This window comes from Hippocampus comes, unplaced genomic scaffold, assembly GCF_001891065.2.
Source record: "Hippocampus comes isolate QL1 unplaced genomic scaffold, H_comes_QL1_v1.1 scaffold9, whole genome shotgun sequence".
Taxonomy (NCBI): Eukaryota; Metazoa; Chordata; class Actinopteri; order Syngnathiformes; family Syngnathidae; genus Hippocampus; species Hippocampus comes.
The window spans coordinates 420,395-447,831 of NW_017805275.1; the positions used below are offsets into that span (position 1 = coordinate 420,395).

Sequence of the window (27,437 nt, forward strand, 5' to 3'; positions counted from 1 at the left end):
TGTACGGCAAGGTAACAAATGCCCGGCGGACCGGTGCCGGTCCGCGGACCGGCGGTTGGGGACCCCTGCTGTACAGTACTTGACACGTCAGTAGGCAGATATGACAGGCTGCATGTGCAGAACGCCCAGCAAGACTAAAGCTGAACAAAGTATTTTATTTGTGTGAGTTCGTTTGTTGAATTGTAATTGTGAATTTCAAAATTATTGTGAACCCTAAATATTAAGATCAAATTATTTATTTTTTATATTATTTTTCTTCACTCAATATATACGTCACACTCTCCGACAGCCCAACAAATCGCCGTACAAAGTTTGCATTTGAAGTCCTATCAATCATCAGGTCCACAGATGCACATGAGCAGCTATTCTCCACCATGAACATTGTTAAAAGCAAACACCGCTCATTCCTCACACACCTCAGCTTAAAGTCCTGCATGCCCAGCCGTAATTTGCAGATGCTGTGAGCAGAGTTTCAGGAGAAGTTCAATTCACCAGGTAAAATAAATGCTCAGGCAGTTATTTTTCAAGTATTTATTTCATTGTTCAATGAAATGCTCTTTTTTCCATTGCATTTTTAAATTCAGTTCAAGGCTCCGCTACATGCTCCGAAAGCCGACAGGATCATGTCTCACGGCATTTTTGTTTGCGAGAAGGTCAGCTTTTTTAATTAATTTGAAAGATACCTTCAACTCTGGATTTTTTTAAATTTAATTAAATTTTAATTTTTTTTGTCAGAGTTCAAAATGTGATCATTCAATGAATAAAATTAAATGTTCTGAAACAGATGGACTGCATGGATATCAGAAGCCACTGTCTCTCTCTCTGTGTATATAAGGTGCCTGCGCAGAACCCTCAAGCTTCCTGGCCTCTGGTAGAGGACCCGAGCTGAATGGGGGACGGACACCACCCGAGGAGTGAGACGAAGATTTTTTTTTTTTTTTTTAATAGATAGATAGATAGATAGATAGATAGATAGATAGATACAAATATAATAAGGCTAACATTGTCATTTCAGATGTCGGCTGCTCGTCTTGTCTTTTCCGTGGAAACTGGTTCGAAATGGCTCTGTGAGTGTAAAAGGTTGCCGACCCCAGGTAGAGACAATGCCTGACCGCAAGCCTCAGTATGAAGGCAGATTTGATCTCATGATTATCAATATAAATGCTTATCTGGTTCAAGGTGAGGGAACAATAAAGAGGAGAGTGGATAAAAAGCCGACCTCGCTGACGTATGTCTGTTGCAGTTCTAAAAGCAGCATAGGCCCTGGGACATCCACGGAATCCTTTCTCTAAGTCCCACTGATACATTCAAAGCATTACTTCCACGGGGCCAAACTTTTGTTCCCTCACAAAAGGCCTGACCAGAGGTTCTCCCATAGATGGGAACCCCGTTTAAAATCAGATTACTTCCACTGAAGTCCCCCTTTCTGCACCTGCCAGTTAACTATGTCAATGCCATTGTGTCATAAGTGAAAAACTCTCGATTTTTGGCATAATGGAGGCTGCATGTGTATTCTTGCCTCTGCTGCCATTTATTCTCGCAGGGAAGAGGCACAGCCCACCCTCATGTGCCTTCCTCCTTTCCTTATATTATTTCTTTGAAGGGAAAATCTGGGCCACATGCCCCAGAGGAACACTAAGTGCTTTAATTCATTTGCACCTTTTCTCTCTGGCTGCCATCTCCAAGGCCTCCTTTTATGCCCAGAAGTCATTTTTTAGGCTGGACCATCAAAGCAATTATGCTGCCGGCCTGCTTGCCTAATATAAAGAGAGATGACTGACAAGCCAGCCATTGTACAGTGGTGGGAGAGCGTTCCGTTTCAATTTATTTGGCGTGAAAACATTCAGACATCGGCATCCGCTCAAATAATCATGAATAAACTGGCCTGATCATTTGCATCTCCTTGAGATGTTTGGAGTATAAACATTTCATCATATGGCAGATCTCAATAACCTTTCTCACCGTCCGGGGCAAAACGACTAAAAAGCACACGTGATGGTAGAATGTCAGCAATGTAACGGAATACTGTGGACATGGCAGTCAGTGATGTGTAGCAATTAATGTAATGGACAAGAAAGAGCATCATCTTTGCGCTAATGACAATGTCTTGTATTACAGCTCAAATGCACAGGGTCACCACAGCTCCGATCATTACAAGGCTATAGGAAGATGGCTCGCTACAAAAGGGGATACGCCGTAACTGGATAATGCGAGTGGAGAGAGACAAGCATGGCGCCACTGGGCCAATGTTCCGTCCGGAGGTAATAATTCTGGCATGAGTGACACAGGGTCATTGAAATTGATGGAGACAGACTGGGAAAAGTACAGCATTTTAGGAAAATGGTATTAAAGACAAAAAAGAATAAGGATGTTGGGAAGATTCTGGAAGAACAAACTGGTAAATGGGAGACTGAGAGACAACACCCAATGTTAGAAAAGAAGTATGTTCAGCCTCTTTTTTTACTACCCTGTGTAATCAGAAGCAGTTTGGTACAATTCTCCGAAATCCATATCGTTAAGAGTTGGGAAGCCGACGTTAAAGAACAACCACTTTTGCACTGCACAGGCACCGGCTTGGGTTGGTTCAGCCCTCAGTTTTCCATGTTAAAATGCAGCTGTAAACTGAAAAAAATAAGCCACTGAAAAAAAGGAACCACATTGTTTAGTCAGAAAGACACATACGTAAAAATGACAACAATTGGGGAAGAGGAGGGTCTTACGTACGGTATCTATTTCTAGGCATGTGACTGTTGAGGAGACTGATGACCGCAAGAAAATTGACTGCTGCTGCAAAGTGCAGACTCAGTCATATAATGCTACAGTATCCAGACTAGGCATGGGCCGATCATCGGTTTCGCGGTTTACCGTGGTTTTAAAAAGTCATGGTTTCAAAAGCCACAAATACTGGTCAGGAGCTATTCTTTTCTTCTTGGGGTGCAATTCTAAACAGGGCACACAAGCCTCTTTGAAGGTAATTGACTCAATTAACTCTCCCTCAAATCGAGCAGAGAGGGGAAGCGTGAGGAGTTACGCACGGCGGAGGAGCAAGGGAACACTGGGAGGTTAGACGAAAGAGGCGCAGTTACAGTTAATTATGCAAATGCCTTCTGACAAATGTGCATTGTCCTAAGAAAAAACAAAACAACACAAAAACTTGGTATCAGTGTGTACTAGTTAGCCCCAAGCACAGCATGACCAGCCCATGGTTCTGTTCGAAAAATAGCTAAGCTTGCTAAGAATTAAAACAGAAGATTGTGGAAATGGAAATGGTGTGGTGTCCTGTTTGTAGATTAAACTGGGGTGGAAATGAAAGAATCGCTCACGTGCGCATCTTTGAGGGAACATTGGGTATGGTGTATGTAATATTGATTGGTTGAAAATGAACACTTTTTTTTCCTCTCAATGAACAGCCAAGGCACAAAACCACAACATTGTGGATGTATTCCCGCATATTTTAATGTGTGTTCATTTGAATAAAACACATGCCGTTTGAGGAATTACCATTCCCAATTGTTATTTGGTGGGCCGAAGTATAACACGTGGGAGCATTAGTAGATTAATGTATTTAGCAAGTCCACGGGTGAGAGTAGGAATAAAGATGATACGAGAGAGCACGTGTTCAGACAGTAATGTAGCAATATGACATATTGTCTAATCAGTCTTTCTTGCTTTCACAAGCTGTCATTTGGGCCATCAAGCCATCAGGACCTTTAGCTGCTCCCTCGCTCACTGACTGATTCCCTCCTACAATTATTCTCGCTTTATAAGCAGCACCGTCTATTTCGCTTCCAGAGACTCCAGTAAAATGAGACAAAAAGGATTGCTTCTTCAGCTATATTTACGATCATAAAACATTAACTGCAAATCTATATCTTAAACACTCTTGTCTCGGTAAACATATTTAGGGTGGTATTAAGAACGAGCAAAGGGCATGCCTGCCATGCTGAAGACATTAATAATGTAGAGCCATAAATGATTTTTACATGCTGTCCCACTAATCATAAAGTATAGCGTTTGAATATTTACAGTGATGGAATGCTATTTTTAAATATGGAATAGACAGGGTTTGTCTGTTTGTGCGAGGTTGCGTGGATATTTAGCTGTAATTCTTGATGAACTTTTGTTCAAAATGCTAACTGGGCCTAAACAAATTAGCTCCACTCCTGGCCTGACAAGTCAATCAAAAACCTTCCCAAAGTACGAATAAGTAAAATCAACAAGTCCACAAATAGATGAAAATAGCAACCTCATTATGGTTCCAACCTGAACAAAGTTTACCTTCCCCGGTGGTTGGAAATCTAAAAAGAACATCTCGGCTCCAATCTGCCTTAATCCACCCTCAAGCAAGAGTGACCCGAGCAACTGGAAGGAAGTAATCTGGAGAGGAAGGAGAGCGGGGAAAGTAGTTGAGGTAATGCAGTGTGCTGCCTCATCCTTTACTTAGCTGGCAATGCCTTCAGGGGAGACGCGTTATGAAGCAAACCTAATGGACATTATGAGGAAATCCTGGACAGTTAACATGCGCTACAAATAGTCTACTTCCGTCTTGATGTACGCCTAGCCGAGGGTATATAGAATGCTTAAATTGCACACATTATATGAGAATTGTATATGGACCACGTCCATAATAATAATAGATGCACAATCAGCCTACATCATTGTGTTTGCTTACTCATTGAACGGAGGCAGAGACTACAAACTGAGGCAAACAATATGTTTCCAAACCTGAGATATGTGTCAAGTTGCAGGGGAGTAACTTAGCCATGCATTGACCTCATTGACAGTATCTGGCATTGCTATTTTTTTCCTGCTTTTCATCCCATTTCTTGTGCACTTGGCCAGTAAAGGAATAAACGGAGTTACAGCCAGTTAAATGATGCCAAAATTTTAGTATTTACCCAAAGCCCACTAGTCATTATTACACTGAGATGAGCCATTTTACACTTCAGCCAAGTATAAATTCAGAGATGTACCCTGAAGAGGTTACTCAAAATTTAACAATCGTGAGAATTAGCAGTAGGATATATTTCCACAAATTCCATAATGAGATCATTTGGAAAGTTTTAGCTTGAATAAACCATGCCTCCAAGTTTCCAAACTGGCATACTTTGTACAACTGTAGGAGTGGACCAAAGGTCCTCTGGCAGACCTCTAGCTAGAAATATTGCCTTCCAAAGCTAATGCCCTTAAATTGCACACACGGGTGCAGTTAAGCTTTGCTTGTTCCCTCAGTAGCTTACAACAGCAAATATGTCATTGGGAGAATAAACAACAATTACACTCTCTACGCCTCTAATTACATCATCTTATGTTACTATCACGAGCGAGGGGACATGTGATTAAAAGGAACAAACAAAAGCACAATGTATTAATGCATGAGTGGATCCTAAAATGTTATTTATTAACACCCCCCCCCCAAAAAAAAGGGGGTGCAAGGGAGGATAGCATGAGGAGACCCCTCGCGGATATTTGGGGGTCAACTACGACAGTAAAGGACATTTTCTGTAATAGAGTGCTGCTGAAGCATTGAGGAGACTCAAAAAGGTAACAAACCGAGCAACAGAAAAGAAAACATCGGAAAAGATCAAAAGATATAAAATTACATTCAACTCTAAACCAATGTACTCCAAAGGTAAAATGGCGCATTTCACTTTTCCATTACAATGAGAGCGGTTCCCCTCAACTCTGCGTGAACCGTGTCCATCAACTGACTTGTTTTGTTTGCTGTAAAATGTCCACCCAACTTCAGCCCTTTTAGTGTCTTCGATGCTTTGAGCAAATGGAGATCACCATCATATCCTTAAGGCGCATCAATAAATAAACCTGACTCAAATAAACTGATAAATAAATAAAACGGAGCGGCGGGGGTCGGGGCGGGGGGTATAGCAAATTGGCATTAGTCGATGGGAGCATCTCATGCATTGTCATGCTCAACTGGACGGGTGGGGTGCACCACTGTAGTGTCGTCACAGCATTCTAATTTTTATTTTTTATCAACACTTCTGGATTTTGAACTTATCGCTCCCTATTTATGCTCACTAATGCCTGTGCTTTTGTCATCTTCACCTTCTCATGTACAACCGTTTCTCAATTCATGAGCACTATGCACCGTCATATCGCTGTCTTCTTGATCTGATCTCGATTGAGTTCAAGTCGACTGTCATAGTTACTTCAAAAGATAACAACACTGTGAATGAAGACACTCAGGGGGGCTTTTTAGAACTATGCGAAATGTACAAAGAAAACAAGCTCTGTGGACAAAATGTATAATTTGACCAAATGTCTTGCAAAAAACAAATATGCCTCTCAAATGTAGAGTTCAGATCGCATGCCTGAAGTGCATCTACGATGCAACTCATCTTCACAAGACATTTTTTGGTCACAGGCAGCTTTTTCGTTGTTTTTATCTTTCATTGCAAACTGCAGTTAAATATTTTAACACCGATATATGAATGTTAAGAAAGTTAAAATGTGAAACAAACGTTAGTTTCCCTGCAATAGATTTTTGCTTGTTGCATTAAAACAGTTTCAAAGCTGATTGAAAACAGAGTGTGAGAGTTGTGTGTTAGAGTTCAGTGGTCCACTCTACTTTGTCTGGGTTTTTTAAATGTATTTATTTATTTCCCACCCCCCCTTTGGCTGGATACGTATTTTTTGTTTGCGGATGTCCAAAGAAACCCTTTCCTCAGGGCTATGCTTTGTCGGTTGGGTTTGTTTTCCTGTACAGTTCTCTGACTTATTATCGACTTGAAGCTAATTGAAGAAAAATCTAAAAATATATATAAAAACTGGTTTGAGACCGTGCAATCTCACATTTACCTTCCCATCATTGTGTTTTTACAAGATTGGGTGGCTGAAATGTTTGCTTTGAGCAGAGCTGTTTAGTCTTCATATTTGTGTTAGCTTCAATTTAGAGGACACATTTTTCAATTACATAGTATTCACTTCCATATAAAAGACCATTATTCAGGCTTACTGTAAACCCCGACAATCATGCAAAACCACTATGTTGTCATCGAGTTCTAGTGTCTTCACCTCCAAGCTAAAAGCACGACATACAATCTTTGTTCCCCGCATCCCTGTTTCAAATGAATAACCTGAATTTATCACTCTTTGACGTGTGATCTCTTTATTGGCATCTACGGGAATTACCACGATCACTCATCTCTTGATTTGCTGTTAGTAGACTTTGAGGCCCAGGAAGTCAAATTAAGTCCTCCTTATTGCAGTCGACAGACTGTATTGATAGTGTCGTATTCTTCAAAATGCAAACGTCAATCTAGACATTTTATCGAAAATGGCTTTATAACAGTCATATCGCCTGGAGAGAGGTTAAAAGAAAGCGAGGGGCGGGAAAAAAACAAAACAAAACAAAAAAAACAAAGGTCTGAAGCCAGAAGAAGACATCTTTGATTGTGTTTGCTATTGTGAGCAGAACAGGCGTCCACCACCGACGCACATTTGCATTTTTCTCCATCTGATCATCAGCTGGCCCTGCTGTATTTCTAATGAGCAATGCATGACGTATAATTCACCCAAAGTAACTTGTTCATCCTTCAACACTAAGTACGATAGCTCAGGCTGTATTACGTTATATGAGGGCTATTTTTCAGTGAGTGGGATGATCTTGCTGCCGGCCCCTTTATTGGGCATTTCCTCGGCTTTAAACACTGCAAATTTATAGCTCTAATAGGAATTCATCTCCGAATGAACCACATCAAGCCTATTGTGTGGATGTGCCCCAGGTAAAAATAAGATAAAACCCGCCATTATGGGATCTCCAAAGCATATTTGCCCTCCGAAATTGATCCACTATTGACAATTTACACTTAGGGTGACCTTTCATAACTGCCCCCCACACTCGTGAGGCAATATTGTTAGGAGACTAAGCAAGAGGAAGAAGAAGAAGAAGAAAAAAAAAAAAGACCCGCTGAATAGACTCCAGGTTATTACTGGATCTCATAAGCTAGTAGAGGCTAGTTCATTGACGGCTCAATAAGCAGTTGGGTCGCAGTAGCTTTTGCATCAATGATCCGCTTGGTGGCCGAGCAGAATTATTGTTTATTCAGCTCTGCCAAGGAGATTGTTTGTTGTACAATTTCGGGCTGGCGTACAGGTTTAGGAAGAGCCAAGATTTTACTGCTTGGGAGAAATGTGTCAAATATAAATTTCTTAACTTTGTAACTTTGCTTGAGCATTTTCCATCATGTTTCTTAACTTCTGCATAAAGCCGAATGACCAAAATGTTTACATTCTGTGCCCATGAGGTGTATATACAGTATGAAGGTAACATTGAGCATATGTAATCATCTTCTCCCAGGAAATGCCCGTTTTTGGGTCTGAATATTAAAATAAATACAATAAAGAGTGTCCAGATGGAATTTCATGACTCCAGTCTGCATGCCTGCTTCTAATTGTAGTCCTTGTCCTGGTTTCGTGCAGAGCCTGACTGTATAATGCCATTGGTTAAATTTTCAGTCACTGTTTATGCAGTCGGGCGGCCCGGCGGTCCAGTGGTTAGCGCGTCAACCTCACAGTGCAGAGGTACAGGGTTCGATTCCAGTTCCGGCCTCCCTGTGTGGAGTTTGCATGTTCTCCCTGGGCCTACGTGGGTTTTCTCCGGGTACTCTGGTTTCCTCCCACATTCCAAAAACATGCATGGCAGGCTGATTGAACACTCCAAATTGTCCCTAGGTGTGAGTGTGAGCGTGGATGGTTGTTCGTCTCTTTGTGCCCTGCGATTGGCTGGCAACCGGTTCAGGGTGTCCCCCGCCTACTGCCCAAAGACAGCTGGGATAGGCTCCAGCACTCCCCACGACCCTTGTGAGGATAAGCGGATCGGAAGGTGAATGAATGAAGGAATGAATGAATGTTTATGCAGTCATATATGCATGTCAATTATTACAAATGATGACAGAGGTTGTGGGTTCATTTTCGGGCGCTGGCTTTCCTGTATGGAGTTTTCATGTTCTCCCGGTGCCTGCGTGGTTTTTCTGGGGGTACTCCAGTGTCCTCCCGTATTGTTAAAAAACATGCATGATAGGTTGATTGAACGCTCTAAAATTGTCCAAAGGTGTGATTGTGAGAGTGAATTGTTGTTTATGTGTGCCCTGCTTGGCTGGCGAGTAGTTCAGGGTGTACCCCGCCAACCGCTCAAAGCCGGCTGGGATAGGCTTCAGCACACCCGCAATCATTGTGGTGATAAGCGACTCAGATAATTGATGGCTGGATGGATGGTTAGTTATTACATATTTGCAGTCGCTGATGTGGTAATGATGATGGTATTTTTGTTTTTATCACGATTATTACTATTATTCATCTGCATCGATCCATTATTAATGCAAGGTTTGTTGCTAAAGGTCATTTATTAGTTATGCCCAGCAACCCACTACAAATATGCTAGTCTACAATTGGATGTTGAATAATACTGCATGAGTCACTGGTGGTGCAGTGGTACACTCGCCTGATTTCTGAGCGGGCAGCGTGGGATCGGTTCCCACTCTGTAACGGTGTTGAATGTGAGTGCAAATGGTTTGTCTCTGTATGTGCCCTGCGACTGACTGGCAACCAGATCAGGGTGTAGTCTGCCTTCCACTCAAAGTTAGCTGGGATAGGCTCCAGTAACTCCCCGCAACCATGTTCAGGATAAGCGGTCTTGAAAATGGAGGGATGGATGGAGAACGCATTGCTCGAACTATTATGATAAAGAAGCAAAATCATTTGTAAGATCAGGTTTAGGTAAGTGTCTTTTGGGGGTCAAAGCAAGGTGTACATGCTTTTTCTACGCCCGAGGGCATCACCTCTCGAAAGTAGTGGCACAGAAGTGTGCATATCTGCCTTACCTTTCCTTATCTACGGGAAACAGGTGATAGATTTCAAACAGCACCACTTTGCTCTCATCCTGCATTTTAATATCTCAAATCTGCTAAAGCCGTCCAAGCAACAGTATGAGGCACGAGTCCTGCGGGCCTCTTCGTCTGAAATCACGTTAGCTCCACTTCCTGCCGGATTGCCTCCAGGGCCGCTTCGATGAATAGCATCTATTAACATCAGGAGTGCACGCCCGGAGGAGGCCTTAGCTCTCAACTTTGAAATATCAAACGGAAACGGTCATATGTGCTTGAGAATGTGTGAGTAGGAAGCACTGTTTTGAGTGGAACTGCCAGAGAAGTTGCAAAAGAGTAGAGAAGAACACGCTGCGTCCGAATGAATCCCAAAAGTATAAGTTACTTTCATATATTTTAGGGAACGAGGATTTAAAAAAAGTCAGATCGCTGCAAAATGCCCTGCAATATGAGGGTCATTTGGAAAACAAACACGACCATAATATGCAGTGAAATATTCTTTGTGGCAAAAATGACTTTGGGGGATAAAGCACAACAATGGGGTGTTTACCATTGCCAGCAGCTTTTCCATCAGATGCCTCCCTTGGGCCTCCTCGTTTTGCCGCTTTAGAGATTCATCCACTTTAGCTTCTTTAAAATTTCATGAAATAAATGAGGTAATTTCATCTTCATTAAAACATACAGAGGGGTGGGTGGGGGGTGGAGGGGCTGCTCTCTGATCTGACCCTTTGAATTAAACGAAGGGGCTTCGAAAGATTAGAAAGGTGGGCTGAAGCTCCATGACCTGGGTAAGCAGTATATGGCTACATGTATATTTTTAAGGAGAGTCTGAATTATCCCCGCCCCCTCTTCAATGTCAAATAAGTCATCGAGAGGCTTACTATGCAGAAGTGAAAATGGAACTTTTGATAGACTGACCCATGAAGGTGAAGCGGGATAACAGCACCAGAAAGCAATGTCGACTGAAGCCCTGGTTTGGGAATGTAATGACGTTGAAAAGACAGTAAATATATAAGACTGTCAGGCCTCTATTTGAAATCCGATAGATGTGTCTTTTGGGATGCCCCTCGCTATGAACGACACACTGAGTCCGTGGCTTTCATACCTGACCGAAAATCGATGGAGCAGGATGTATGAGGGGCTTGTGTTTTAAATCTGCCAATCTTCTGCCAGATACCTGGGTAACTGTCTTACCACGGAGAGAACTAGAAATAGAAAATGAGCAGTCTAACTGTAGCGTGATTTTCTTTTTCATATAAACACATATTCTCATTTGTCTTCGGCCAACTCGATTCAATATCGCTCTGTATTTAATGCATTATCTTGCAGAAATTCCCCAAGACTCAGTCCTCCCATTTTTCGGAGCTGAATTAGGACTGTCTGGTGTAATTGTGTAACACGTGCATGGAGCCTTCGGGGTTAGATTTTCCATCTCATACAAAGTGGAGACAAGAAAATAGGAAATGCTTGTAGAATTGGGCCTAATTGTGACTGGCAGCACCAAGAATTGCGTTGAGCCTGACACCGGAGGTAGTCAGCTGGAGGGGAGTTCAGCCCGAAAGACGACAGAGAGACACTCGCTGGTTTGAAATCAACTTATGTTGACGCAAGCAAGAGAGACTCTCGGTTTGAGGGGGCTGCTGAAGAGGACGCTAAGTTAATCAAGCTTTAAAAGCATCAGATGACAATGGTTGTGACAAGTAGGAGGGGATACATTTGGTACACTGACTGAATCAACCGCTTCGCTTCCTTCAGTAGTATACTACTGAATTTCCCCATTCAGAGTGAAACATATCGCCTCAAACGCTGCAATGTCCAACCATATGCTGACGTGAACCCATCTCAGGATGCAACTCCTTGAATATTTGTGTTTGTTTCTATGCCAAATTCAGTAAATCTTAACCTTAACTTTCATCCTAACTGCTAAAACCAAGCAAATTTAAACTAGTTGAGCTCAGGAGCAGAACTAAATGGGCTTTCACTTGTACAGCACTTTTCTAACTTAGCTACTCAAAGCACTTTCATACCTCATTCCTCATTTACCTTTGGATGACATAGCATCAGGGGCAACTGCGTATCTACTCAAGGACGTTTCAGCATGTTCACAAGCGTTGAGGACGGAACACGCAACCTTCAGGCTGGGAGACGACCCCTCTACCAGTGATCCATGCCGCCCGCCGCTGTGATCTTGGGTGGTCCTACTCACTCGAAAAGTATCACAACTGCACTGAAAAGCACGCAGTTCACAGCCCAAAAGGACACTCCGCAGGTATGCTCATCCCACCCAATTTACAATTGTCTTCTAACCACCAATGGTCACGCTCCATTGGAGCTAAGTGATCGACACCATTTACAAATAGAAACTAGAAAGCCGGCAAGCCCTCGGGATTCCCTTCATTCAAGTCAAAACATCAAAGTGGACCCTCTGTGTCCCATGAGATTCCACTCATACAATACAGTAAATGAGAAAGGGCCTCACCTCTGTGAAGGTTTTGAAAAACGAGGTGATAAGGGCTTCTCATGAATGTTACGATTGCCTGTCCGAGGTTCTGTGGAGTTTGATTTAACAAACATACGGTACATCTTATCTTGTAACGCATGGTTGGGGCCTTCTGCACAAAAGCAAACTCCCAACACATCGTTCACTTCCCAAGGCCCCTCAAGTTGTTGTTAAAATGAATTCGACTAATTCGAAAAGTGTTTGTTCAGAGCTGCTAAATGCAATTTAGACCTCAGGAAATGTTAGATGCACATGCGTTCATACAAATATGCACTTTTTCAGACACCTTTCAAGATACAAAGAAAAAGGTGCAGCACTTGGCTAGGTTGTTGACAGAATAAAACTGAAAATGAAAGTCATTAATACGTGATAGGGACAAACATTCGCTGAAGGTTACATACACAACACAGACATGCGCTGTGCCAACACAGGTATTAAGGAAAGTTAATTTGTGAGCAAGGTTTTTCAAAGTTTGGCATGAAAAAAACAAAATACTACAAGTGACTATGCTGGGGCTGTTAGGAGCATGACGTGATGACTTGAGCTGCTCTACAAAGCAGAAAAAAAAATGCTGTGATGGAGGCTTTTCGGTGTCATTCTTTGGCAAACACATAAATCCAGCATTTTAACATTCGCCTTTGCAAAGCAACGTAAAACAGCTCAGCAGAGGCCTCTGGGTGTTGGAGAGCAGCTCGGCAAAAAGGAGGGTGGGAGTTATACAGTCAGGATTAAAGCAGGGGGAGACAGGGTGCTCTTGTGTGGGGGATGGAAGATAAAAAGGGACTTAAAAACACACACCTAGGGTTCTGTACCCATAGTTAGCAGTCGGCCACCGAGAGCCCGGACTGGAAGGACTTTGATCACCTGGAAACATGTTGTAGATGCAGAGGAGGGGAAGAAAAGAGATCAGAGTGAAAGATGGAAGGCAGGATGCATGAATTAAAAAAAGAGAAAACGGCATTAGAGAGTTGTTTTGGCATAAAAGAAACTCCCTAAAATAATTTGCGGAAGTGATCAAATGTCATGACACTGATTCAAAGCACCGAGAAAGAAAGATGGAATTTAAGCGGTGTAAGTAAGGGTAAAACATACTGTATTTCCTCAAATAGTGGCTTCCACGGTACTAAACGCTATTCACCACCAAGATAATGTGAATACATGCCTTTTGACCCCAGGTGGTACCACCGTAGTTAATTCTTAGATATGGCTAATACAGCCAGATGTGACATCTGTAAAGTTTTTAAGTTCATGAAAAACAAAACAAAACGGTTATTTGCAAACTACAAACCATTTCAAAAGTGACCGTAACACAATTAGGGATTAAAGTAGATTTTTCTATTAAAAATGCATTTTACAAATAAGGTTCTCCCTCTAAAAAAAAAAAAAAAAATGACTTGATACATGAAAACACCGGAAGGCCACTATGTGTGAAAATACAGTTGGTTTTACTTTATACTCTCATAGCATTGAAACAAGAGGGAATGCATACATTCACTTGCACTAAATAGCTGTCGCATGATCAACAAAACATCAATAATTTGAGGAATATAAACCCAGGGATTGACAAATTATTAAAAAAAAAAAAAAGTCCAAATAATCAAGTGAATGTAGACCTGTGATTGGAAACCTTTAAAATCAAATTGAGGGAAGGTAATGTGCATATAAATGAAGTTCAGAATGGTCACAATTTTTCTATATGCTCATCATCAGCACCGACCAATGACTACGGCCAATGTCATGGTCAAAGATAAACAATCTTTGAAGCGCCATCATAGATTTTTTTTCCCCCCGGCCATTTGCAAGGTGTGCAACTGAAATTTCACCAGTGACATCAAACATAAAGCAAACACAATTAATGAGGGTCAATATAAGTAGAAAGTTCAACCCAAATGATGAAAACCCCTTAAAAAATGCAAGAGGCTATCTTGGCAGAAGGGATTATTTTGTTACCACGCTGCACAAAGTCATCTTGTCTCAAACTACAGGCAGCCTGGCAACACAGTAATGAGTGTTTTATTATCTGCAAAGGGACAAGACCTTGCTAATGAGATACACTGGCCCTGATGTGTACTTGTTTCTACGACACAGGTTTGCTTGAAGATGTGTCTTTATACATGAATCAATGCCTGTATCCACAATACCAAGGGGATACAAGCAATCGGCAGATTCAGACCCGGATCATTTTCAAATTAGCCTCTGTTATCTGCCATTTTCTTGTTAACGTGATGAATTTGAAAGTGCGCGAACAAGCAAAATTCCCGTTGCTACAAATCCAAAGCCAACTGTTTTGTTCTGTCTTACCGTTGCGCGGCGTTCGTTTTCGCCGATCACGGAAGGCTTCTCCCGACTGCAGAGCTTCCATCAGGCTGTCCATCACTCCAGTTTCATCTCCCTCTGTTGGACAACACACAATAAGCAAGAATGTAAATACTACTATGTATTTAGGATGAGTGTGTACATACAAAACGTATTTGTGTTTCTTGAACTTTTGTGAAGTGGAACAAAAATCATAATACTTTGCAATTTTCAATTTATTGTCATTATTTTTTTTCTGCCAATCACTATAAGTTACTGCCATAGATAGACAAAGATATATGTCTGATGAATAAAAAAGATTCAATAATAATAACAGTAACATTAAAAAAAAAAAAATAGTAGTTCTAAAAGAATACTTCAGAGTTCCATTCTTTGACTTTTAACCGAACGATTCAAGACAGGACTATACAAACTAGTGTGAGCTCACAAAGCCTTCATAGAACAAGTGTGCTTATGCTGAGAGGAAATTGCATACAAGTAGACTGTAATTGCTAATTGGGTGACTTCTGAAGCCAATTGATTGCACTGCATTATATTTAAGGGTATCATAGCAGGGGGCTGATTTAAAAGGCACACTGGCCTTTTCGGATTTAGATTCACATTTATTCATTCTTGGATTTCAAAATGTATTCCCTGCCCTGTATTCAATATACAACATAAAGTAAATGACCATCTGGCGGGTCACTGAAAACCTCAGACTTCATTGCAAAAAAAAAAAAGATCTTGACATGGGCCCTTTCCAGAGGTGGTTGTGCAAAATTGAATTGCATTACTCAAATTCTGGAATTGGTGGACCGCCTTGAATGCCACATTTGCGGAGGATGGCTCCATTCCCTTGGACTTAGAGCTAAATTGAATGACTGCTCTCCATTAATTATAAAATAAAGAAAAGAATGAGTCACAACTGTTCCTGACAATAAAAGTGTCTCTGAGAGATGCCGGTCCTTTCTCAATAAACTACCGTGAGGATTAAGTACATTTAAAGCTTCACGACAAATACAGACAGGGGAGCTTTGAGATGGAAGCATCCACTGATCGTCACTGACGGATATTCCTTTGCTGCGGCTAACACAGGGGAGCGAAGTGCTCTTTACAAAGACTTAGTACGGCACCGCTCAATGCACTAGCCCTCTGTCACTGTTAGGTTAATGACACTAAAACCAGCCTTCAAAAAGTAATCGCCCCACAGTACAGCCAAAGCCACGGCGTGGATTTGAGTAGAAAGTTGAGATGCTTGGAGCGCTAGGCCACCTGCAGCACGGCGCTCAACAGAGTTAAAAAAAAAAAAAAAATCTGCTTTGGTTCTATATCTAGGTCATCTATCTTTACGCCCCGATACTAATGAGTGAGAGGGCCAACCTTTTCATCATTCCGGTCCGGAACAGGCATTATTTTAAGCTAGGATCATTAGGGTGACATATAGTGGTGCCGGGGACTTCAATTCCTTAGCATACATGAGTGCTCCTGCTCAATAGTTATGTCTTGTTTTGTGCACCTTCCAAAATAAGTAGGTAGGTGCTGCACGATCAATTCTTTGCAGCTTAAGGGAGACACAGTAGTCAGACAAATTGTGTGCAGAGAAGGAAAAAAAAAATGCACACAGACTGAAAGCCACTCTTAATTCAGGCAAATGTCATATATGTTTACATTACGAGAGAAAGTCTTGCGAGGACCCGTCCGCCTTGCAACCATTCATGCAAAGCAGGAGAGACAAAAACAAAAATAGAAGCACAGCATGTCTTTCGCAATTCTTTAAATTGCAAATCTTCGCTTGCACTAATTTTGCTCTCCATCTACCTCAAAGCCTTTTTCCCAAGGGCTGCTTTGAAACCGATGTATCTGTTTATCGGTGCGCTGTACTTAACGGCAATCCCGATTAAATCAAGTTAAATTACACCAGGTTTATCAGGCGAAAAAAAATGGTCTGAGCCAAGTCAGTGCTTATCTCAAATTGCAGCACGGCACCCAGATAGCAAGCTCAATGGTTCAAACTGAGCGAGCGTGTACAACAACTATACAACAATATGGAGAACAAATAAGGGAATCTTTCGCAGCTCATACTCATAAATGTAGGCTAGTGATGGCAATTCGCATATCCGGCGGTGGCAGGTAAACATTTATCTATAACCACCTGGCACAGGAAACTTTTTGACAGCTCCTTCTCTGGTGCTTTTTTTGTTGTTGACCAGACCACAACACCGCAAAGGGGCACCTGACACTTTGATCAATTTGTCCTACTTCTGGCCTAACTGTAGCACAATTCATCATTCGTAATGGCCAGGACTTCAGAGTCCTGGTAGGCTGGGCTTCAGGAGGAGCACTGCAGACGTGCACAAACTAAATGACTAAAACGGGAAACATACCCTCATGTCACCAAACGGCGCTCAATTAACGAGGTCCTGTTGGACTGCTGCTTAAAAGCAAGCAGGCAGCAGAAAATTAGCCTTCACACGATGAACTTATTAAAAAACTCCACACAGAGTCAAACTAAACTATGTAAACTCAACAGACATAACCCACACTTTCTAAGGTACTTAGCCAAACAATAATAAGAGGTTGTCTTTTAATTGCTGTTGATTAGTGACTTGGCAGAATGACATCAAAACTATGAAATGGATAAAATGTGTCATGTTGGCACTTCGTTTATATGGTTTAGTGGGAACGAGGCCTTGTGCAAGGACACATGAGCACGATCCAGCAAGCCAACTAGCCTCTCTCCAATGGCTAGTTGTCATTTTTACATTTTTATGTGCAGTGGGACTTAAACCGGTGCCCTCTGACTCCAAAGACCAAGTCTCTACAGACTATCACAGTGCCAACTAATTTGTCATTATTGTTTTCTTCAAATCAATCAGATTGATTTCTTCAAATCAACCAGATCTTTATCCACTACTCATTGTCCATGGTGATGGTTTGCCTGCAAAAGGAATTAAAGAAGGACTAACCTTTTATGTCAAAGAGAGAACAGACCTTTCCTCTACTTACAGGAAATTGTCTTAGTAATGGGTTGCGATGGGCTGAGACCCAAGACATTGACAAAGCCTTGGAGTGATGGAACGCCTTGCGGTCACCTCAACAGACATCCTTAATGCACAGTAATGAGCCTATTAAAGTTGCTGGATTTTTGCTCTTGGACTTGGAGGTACTTTTTTGTAGAATTTAGAGTTAAATCTTTTAGAGAAGAATGAGAGCTTCAAGACAGTCAACCTGAGAGAAACTATAACTTTTTGGATCACATTTGCACGAAATGTCTTCGTCTTGATCACCCTGGCCACTTGCAACTACCGTATTTTCCACACTAAAAGGCACACTGGATTATGAGGCGCACCTTCAACAAATGGCCAATTTTGTAATTTCTTTCATATGTTGGACGCACCGCATTATAAGACGCAATCTACAATGCATCCATTAGATGGAGCTACGCTGAAGGAAATGCCACAGAACAATCAGATGTCAGTAAAACTTATTTAATAAAGCAGCGACACAATTCGCTGAACCAACAGCAAGTTATAACATTAACTCGTTAACGTTGAACTCTCTTGCCGCTGCTCTATTTCCGTGTTCAGCTCCATAACCCGATCGCCTTAAGTTTGAACTGTGCGTTGTAAGCATGTCGCTAGCAAGGAGCCATTTGGGGGGTCGACATATCACCGTAATAACCATACACAAGGCGCATCGGATTTTAAGGTGCGCTGTGAGCTGTTAAGAAAATGGAAGGCTTTTAGGTGTGCCTTTTAGTGCGGAAAATACGGTAACTGGAATTCAGCAGACTGTATTTGTAAGCAATATGATCACATCCAATTAATCTAACGAGGGCAGTGGTTAATAGGGTTGCAATAAAATGTTATTGTCATTCATATTGACCAATACATCCATCCATCCATCCATCCATTTTCTAATCGGCTTATCCTCACAAAGGCTGCGGGCATGCTGGAGCCTATATCAATTGTCTTTGGGCAGTAGGCGGTTGCCAGCCAATCGCCGAGCACACGTAGACGAACAACCATTGGCGCTCACAATCACTACCAGGGAGAATGTAGAGCGTTCCATTAGCCTGCCATGCATGTTTTTGGAATGTAGGAGGAAACCGGGGAGAACATGCCACCTCCACACAGGAAGGCCAGAGCCGGAATCGAACCATGCACCGGGAGGCCGGCGTGCTAACCAGTTGATCACCGCGCCGCCTGACTAATATTTTTTTTTTTTAAATAAATGCAGTGGATGCAATGAAGACTGTCCCCTTCTGAAAGGAATTGGTTTGTCACACGTTTCATGTTCAAAGGAACCGTGGTGGTGGCTGAGTGTTTAATGAGGAGCAACTGGCGGAGCGAGCAAAGAAACAAGGTCGTAAAACACCTTCTTCGATAGGCGACAGCCAGAGCTTCTTTGACATTTAATTATTTCCAATACATATGCTGCGGGAGCGGCAACACCATGCCTCGGCTTAGCTTGAAAACAAGACTAAGCACTTACTGTATCAATGACACATTTGCACAAACAAGCAAGTTTTAGTCCACTTCAAAACAGAAGAACAGCAGCATATGCACCAAGGTAAAGGAAGTTGTGAGAACACTGAATGAATACTAATGTCAAGTTCACTTAGAGGAGACAAATTATAAAACTCATGATAATCCTAATTCTAAATTGTTTCCTCAATCAAAAAAAAAAAACAAGTAAATTTTCATTCATTTTCAGTATTTTTCCAAGCAATTACCATTACATACTCGACACATGTTTAAAATAGGCCTGAACGTCAATCCTCATTAAATAAAAAAAATAAAAAAATAAACCATTATTTTGATTGACACCATCGGAAATGTATTAACTGAACCCTGAGTCTCCCGAGTCCTTGTAGTTCCACTGCAATCTGCACATTTTTTGTTACTTGTTAGTTTATTGCAATAATTGTTCTGGATGCTCTTGGAAGGATCTAATTTGAGCATGTAGGCGTAACATGATGAATCGTCTAACTTTGCCAACTGCCAAAGTTTAAAGGAAAAAAAAAACAATCACACTGCCTTTCATTCAAATTATTTGATCATGTCCCCTTTCTTAGAGTCAACACTAAAAGTGTGGCATTCCTGTAATTATGCAGCAGCATCAACAAAGCCTGTTCATAATTTCAATTTGCTACTTGTCACCTCCTGCATGTTGTTCTTTGAGGGGGAGGGGTAGGGGGACAAGTTCTATCAACGGAGAGTTCTATTTCTGATAGGTTCATCAGAATAATAATTCTTTGGGGAAGAGCGAGGTGACGAATTTGCAGCATTTTTTTAAAGCCCCTGTCTGGTAGGCGTTTGTTGACAGCACATCATGATGATATGCTGTGTGTATGAAAAAAACCAGAGCAGTGGTGCTGCGCATCCATGTGAGGATAAATGCAGCATAAACGTGGATATCCATGGATGACCACAATGTAGCAAATTTATATGGGATGTCTTGTTGAGTACCTGTTGCAAAAGCTGTACACGAGTCTCTGTCCAGGCTGTTCAGTAAAATTTGGCCAGAAATGACAAAATAGGTATTAATATCAGCAGATGTACACTTGGCATTTGAAAGGTTCCTTCCTTTCGGTCTGCATTAACAAAGTGTGGAAGTCTAATGTTTAACAATCACGAAATAGGGGCAGCTCAGTGCGTCTTTAGAGACTTTCGCGAGTGTCCCGCAACTGTAGGTGACACAAACATGAAGCAAAGAATCACACTGAAATTTCCGATTCACTTCAACAGAGTGTCTCAAACTCTGGAAAAGCTCTGTGCTGCACAAAAGACAGAAAACCATGCACAGACTGAGCGAGTGCAAGCAATGTTGGATAACGGGATGTTGGCGAGCTGTTGCACAATCCTGTGACAAAAGCAGTTAGCCAAGTGAAACTGAGTCATGAGTCTGGCTGCCGCAGCCTTGTTTCTTTATTGTCACGCACCGCATTCTTCCTCTATCATTCTTAAGTCATCAGAACAAACCAAGAAGCACTCACTGCATTCCACTGACTAATGAATTTGGAGTGTCAGACATGAGGACCATTGTGCATAGGAGAGATGTCGACGATCCACTATCATCTAAATAGCCTCATACCGCATCTAATTTGCTCTGTAATGAGATCTAATGAGGGGTTACGGGCCGCGTGCTTGATGAATTGAAACCACTGGCTGAGAGTTTAACTTCACCTCAGTCAACCTCCTGGAGCAGGGAGGGGAAGGATGAAATAAATAGGAGTAGCAGAGGGGAGAGGAAAACCCACCCGGCTTGTGCTTTTCTTCTCTTTTTTGGGGGGGTTGGTTTCTGTGTCATGTTTTTAAGCACATTTGTGGCCATCTGCTCGCCCACAGAAAGTCACCTGTGCAATTAACCTAGACCATTAGCCGTGAAACAAAGGCCTCTCTGGGAGAAGGAGGGGTGCTTCCTTATGGCCAGGTGGAGAGGCTGTCATGATGCTTTCTTTTAATCTCGTCTCTCGCTCACTTTAAAGCACCAACATTCAAGCTTGGTTGCCCAAATGCGAAACTGCTAAACTCGGCCTTCCCCCTCCCACTACCGCATTGCCGTCCAGTTCTTTTATTGTCTCCCTCTTAGCCCAGTCCTTCTCAACAGCCTCCTGGGCTGTGACAGACACACACACATGCACGCACACATCATTACAGGCAACACAAGTGCCCAAAGGAAAGCAGTCATGCACTTGTTTGATGTGTCTTCTTTTTTACCTCTCTCTCTAAACCATTTGCCCCCGCAGCCAAAGCAGTGAAACCTTACAAAAAGCTTTGACAAACCGACTTGAGAAACTTTTTCAAAAAAGTCTTTTATGTGCACCTTCATTTCCAGTCCGGGTTCATCCACGTTTTCTGAGGCCGAGGCCAATTTCAAGCACAACATCCATTTTATTTAAGCTACAGTATTCCACTACCTGAGACATGGTGTTTATTGACATACAGTACATGTACACCTGGTTTCATTTCAGCAGTGGCAAAAGAATGTAGAGGAGCATAGTAGCTCAGTCAGGACGACTGGAGGGTTATACCAGTGTGGATTCACATGGAGAACCAATATCATTACGTGACCAATATAAGGCCCCAACATCGCATGTCTCTCTGTTTACAAAGCAGCACAGGACTCCAGTTGCCTGGCTTCGTTCTGTAAAATGCTGGTTGAATGTTTGAACCGGGGACCAGTGGCCCCTGTCCCAGCCGCTGATGTAATAGGGGACTTCTCTCCAGAGTAGTTGCGAGTGTGGCACAAATTTAGCAGGTTCCAAGTGGCTGCTTTTGTGATAAAGAAGCCAAAGCGCAAAGTCTAATGTGATGCTGAGCTCCGAACCGGTACTGTCATTCGTTGAGTGTTAAAAGAGTAAGATCATGACAACACATGATCATGAGAGCTCCCTTTCCTATGACACAAAGTGATTGGAAATCTGAACAAATCTGATGTTTCAGAAGGGACGGTGACTGACTTTTCAGTTTCTAAGCATGTAGTAGAAATACAGTAAAACTAAGGAAGGAAAAATGCTTCATGTGTTTTAACAAAAGAGTTATTTGAGGCTCTAAAGAACGAAAAGTGCGGTCCAAAATATATGTATGATAATTATTATTACAATAATTATTTTTATTATCCGGACAGCAGAGTGGTGCATGTGCTACAAGTGTCTGCTTCAGGCAAGAGGATGGATTCAACCTCTCTGGGTGGAGTTTCTATGTTCTTCCTTGCTTACGTGAGTTTTCTTCAGGTACGTGCGCTTCCTTCCATGTTAAGTTAATGAAAGACTCTAAATTGTGGGTCGTTCGTGTATTGTCACCTCTACTTTGGTCCTCCCTATGAGCTTAGGCATAGCACCACGATCAGAGTGGGAAACGAGGCCAAAAACTGGGAATGTCCGGGAGATGTGGGAGGTGGGTGCAAGGTGACATATATTGTTTGACGTGCACCAGGCGAAGAGAGACAATGACTTGTCAGTGTGTGCCCAGAGGAGAGAAATAAGAGACTTCATGCCACTCCCACACCCCAGCAAAAAAAAAAAAAAAAAAAAAGCTGGGGAGAAATACAGAGAGAAGTTGGATGTCGACAAGGGAGAGATGAAAGTGGATTAGCCGCCGCGGCGATTTGCATTCCATGGTGGAATGAAAGCCCATGCGATGCTCCGAATAGCTGGATGCATTAATAAGTAAACAAACAAAAACCAAAATAAACCCTCCATCTGGATGGATGCTGCCAGGTCCCTAGTGGGGAACAGTAGGGGAGGGTGGAAGGCGGTAAAGTGGGGGGACTAGACATGCATGCAATGTCGCAACCAACACGTTCTCCAGCCTTCACGATTATTCACTTTCACGCCCGAGTGTCCATACTGCTATTTCCATCCCTACTTCCCTGTGCTTTCATGATAGTTCTGCCCAGTAACACCACAGCCACATACGGGTCGGCTCTGACAGATGTTCGTTTGACATACTTTCTGGGGTCGCCGTGTCAGGATGCCCAGCTGTGTCGAATCCACAAGTGCGCATTTGCCAAAAGGTGAAATTGAGTTGATTCTCATTCTGAGATTGCACAAGTCACTCATCATTTTTCTCACGTTTAGTCATAAAAGTAGCACTTTTGTCTATCAGCTTTTCTTCTTTGTTGTGGATTTGGGGATGATGGCTTTTAGGACTGTTTATTCGGTTTTAACTGAAAGTAAATAATTTCATCAAGGTAATTTTTCATTCTGTTCCTTGATTCAAATAATGTGTTCATTTTGATGAAAAAAACCCAAATGGTGAGGCTTTCATACAAATTGAATGTACCGTTATTTCCCGCACTATAAATTGTAGTTTTTTTCATAGTTTGGCCTGGGGTGCGATTTATACTCTGGAGCGATTAATGTTTGAAATTATTTACACATTATTTCATTTCACATTAAAATGCAAGAGGGCGGTCTACGCCTATTTTGAATAAATCAACAATGAGTGACGTAAGCGACATAGAAGAGGAAGCGCCGCATTTTCTGCCTCCGGAGTTGGCGGAGTTGTTTAAAACTGACAGCGGGATGAAGATTTCACTGGATTCAGTGATTTGGAATGACACTGATGGTTGGTAAACTTGTTAGCATGTTCTGTGTGCTATAGGATCTGAATAACTGTTAATATGTTACGTGAAGATACCAGGCACATTCTCAGATCGTTGTTTATGCATCATGTAACGTTAGCATATTGAACACTTATTCAGCATGTTGTTCTCTATTTTATTTTTATTTTAAATTGCCTCTTTAAATGCCACGTATGTTCTTGGTGTTGGATTTTATCAAGTAAATTTCCCGCAAAAATGTGACCGATACACCAGTGTGATTTATGTATGTTTTTTTTTTCTTCTTTATTATGCATTTTATGGCTGGTGCAACCTATAATCCGTAACGATTTATAATCTGGAGAATATGGTATTCAAATAACTTGTTTGTTTTGCTGCTTGTTTGGGGATTACGCAAAAATTAGACACTTCATTTTTTGAAGTTGTGGGGCCATGGCTGAGGAAGAACTCATTCATGTTTGGATGGATCATGACAAATGTGTTCAAAAATTTTTTCACATTTCAAGATTTTACTGATGTTCTTCGGGGCCCAAATGACAGCTTGTCCAAGGTTTCAATGATCCTTTTCACTTGGGTGCTAATTCAACATTTGGATCATTCTGTCTTATCTTTTGAGTGTCATTCTAGTTTCTGTACTCGACACAGTTGCTAAAAGGCCTTTTTTTTTTTTTTTTTTTAATTTGTCTTCGGGGCAAGCTGTAACACCCTGATGATACAATGTACTCTCTCTTCAGAGAATTCCTGAAAACACGACAGGGAAAAAGTATTCCCTTAAAAGTGTCACAGTACATCGTTGATCAAGCCTGTTGAAAATGCGCAGCCCAGTTTTTATGAAACTTGTATGACCTTTTATGATGCTGTTGTTGCTATGGACAGGCTAGGGAGAGAATTACTTGAGCCACTCAGGTTATTTAGATGAAAGAGACGTCAAAGCTAAGTCTGAGACGTCTGTTAAGTCTGGCTCTTATCTCCAGCAGGGCAGCATACAGAATGAGTGGCACGTTTGGATAGTGAAGACAGACTTCTGGAATACGGATCGAGATAACATCTGAACTAAAGTCCACACGGGTTGTTTGCATCTGCGAAAGGCGGTGATGTCCCTAAAAGCTAAACAGATTTGACAATGAGTTCTGCTGAAGGTAATGAAGTTTGATTGAGTGCAAAGTGACTGGTGGGATCCACGTGTGGGTGGAGAAATGATTAGACACTTGATCCACCCATAAATTACTGATATTCAGAGGCGCCTTTCAGTAAGGGGGTTGGGCACACACATGAAAGCAATTTTGCAACTAGAATTGTAATAGTAAAGTACAATATACAGTATGATACATCAATCCATCCATCCATCCATCCATCCATCCATCCATCCATCCATCGAATCCTCTTATCGTCACAAGGGTCGCGGACATGCTGGAGCCTATTCCAGCTGTCATTGGGCAGTAGGCGGGGGACACCCTGAACTGGTTGCCAGCCAATCGCAGGGCACAATCAGGCAAACAACCATCTGTGCTCACACTCACACCTAGGGACAATTTAGAGTGTTCAATCAGCCTGCCATGCATGGTTTTGGAATGAGAAAACCGGAGTACCCGGAGAAAACCCACGCAGGCCCGGAGAGAACATGCAAACTCCACACAGAGAGGCCGGAGCTGGAATTGAACCCGGTACCTCTGCACTGTGAGGTCAATGCGCTAACCACTGGCTCACCGGGCCGCCCTATGCTACATCAAAAGATACATTTTGTAGCTTTGAATTTTGGGGGCTTTACAGTTTGGCAGTAACTTCTTTTTTTTTCAACTTATAATGGAATTCACCTTTACACATCGACACTTCAACTAATGAAGTATGAACATCATGAGCATGCCCTTTCACTACACTACTGTGATGCTAAAAAACAAAAAAACACAAAAACAAAACAAAAAAAAAACCCCTCATACATCGGGCCTCTTTTGTGCTCTTTTTGAAAGGCCCTAAGATGCCATGAGATGTCACTGAGGCCCCCGGAGGGTAGTACAGTAATTGGCGGCAAAGAAGTACCTTGAAGTAATTTAGGGACGTTACGGAGAGTCTTTGCTGCATGGGCAAAATCAAATCATGTCAGCCATTTATTTTTAAAGTAAAATGAGTTTGAATTACTGTTACTGCTTTGGGATCATAGTGTGTGGGATATTTTGTACATCTTAAGCCAAGAACATAGGAAATTATTGGAAAAAAACTGTGGTCTTCAACTATGGTTTTCATCGTGGCAGGGCTTGGTCACCGCATTACTGAATATGAATTGTGATGTATCCTTTGAGAGAATATTCATTTATCCATTTTTTATTGTGTTTGTCCTCTTAAAGGTGAGCTGGAGCCTAACCCAGCTCACTTTGGGGCAGAGATGGGCGACGCCTTGGACATATAAGGGGAAAAAAACATTTGGTTTAGGAGTATCTATTCGAGTCAGATGTAGTCAATCATTACAGAGCTAAAGCGACATTAAAAAAAGCAAGCTGTGACCTCGTGTCTCGACAAGCTATCTGCGGCTTAACCGTCATTTGCTGCGTCTGTGTCGCCGTGGAGACACAATGCGAACTGCCTGTCAACGTTCGGCTATGATCAGCTAGCATAGCTGGGGCTGTGACACAGGTGCGCGCACACTTCTTCCTGCCTACCCGCAGCTGTCAGTGTGGCAAAAAGCCATCAATCTCAGACCCTCCGCCGCCGTCACCACTGACAGGAAGCCGTCAGCTGCATGTGCATTTTGGCTTCGCATGGCACACGGAAAGTACAATGAAATGTGGAAAAAATAAAAATTGTGCTCCAGAACACTAAATAGAAAAAGAGAGACACCTGTCACAATCTTGAGTCTAAAGAAATATTATTGTAGGGGAAAAATAAGGCAAAGTGATCACACACACACACACACACACACACACACACACACACACACACACACACACACACACACACACACACATTTATATCCATGCATCGATCCATTCATCCATTTTCTAATCCGCTTATGTCCTCACATGGGTTGCCTATCACATCCAACTTCGGGCGGTTAATTGGGGTACACCCCAAACTGGTTGTCACCCAATTGGAGGGCACACACAGCAACCATTCACGCTCACAATCACACACAGGGACAATTTTGAGTTACCAATCAACCAATCCATGCATGTTTTTGGAATGTGGGAGGAAACCGGAGGACCCGAAAAAACCCCACGCAGGCATGAAGAGAACATGTACACTCCACACAGAAAGGCCGTAGCCCGGATTCAAACCGTTGACCTCTCTAATGTGAAGCGGATGTGCGAAGCAGTCTCTAACGATTGTTTTTTTTTTTTTGACTGACATGATACCGGTATGAATCGATAAAAGGCTGAACAATTTGACACAATGTGAAACATAGTTGTCTTTTTATACACAAGCTTATCTTATCTATCTCAGAATAAACTGCTTCCTTTTAAGCATTTAAACATCAACGTAAGCAAAACCTTTTGATAAAGTGCTTCATATATCTGAAAAATCTTTTGTGGAACAAAAAACAAATACTGTACATACACGTATTTCATTTGAATAAGTTCACATTGAATGACGGTAACCCGCTGCAGTGATTGAATTGTACAAAGAACTATTCTGCGAAAGGCTTATTTTGTAATGATGATAGGTTTTTTTTTTGTTTTTTTCAAAAAATAGTCTAGCAGCACGTCACTTTTCTGTGTGCTCTCAATGGACCAGAG

At 42.0% G+C, this 27,437-nt stretch overlaps 1 protein-coding gene across 9 annotated transcripts in view; it reads right to left on the bottom strand.

Moving 5' to 3' along the window:
* diaph2 (diaphanous-related formin 2) overlaps positions 1 to 27,437 on the bottom strand; it is a 375,631-nt gene that overhangs the window by 45,557 nt on the left and 302,637 nt on the right. For 8 of the 9 annotated variants that reach the window (XR_002168264.1, XM_019869829.1, XM_019869828.1 and 5 more), the window contains 2 exons: positions 14,647 to 14,739; positions 13,144 to 13,209 (listed from right to left, as the gene is read on the bottom strand). Coding sequence is in view for 8 of the 9 variants with exons in the window: in XM_019869829.1 (XP_019725388.1) it covers positions 13,144 to 13,209; positions 14,647 to 14,739 (159 nt within the window). In the remaining variant the exon portion in view is untranslated. The remainder of the gene's footprint in view (positions 1 to 13,143; positions 13,210 to 14,646; positions 14,740 to 27,437) is intronic. The other variant, XM_019869834.1, reaches the window with a different exon arrangement.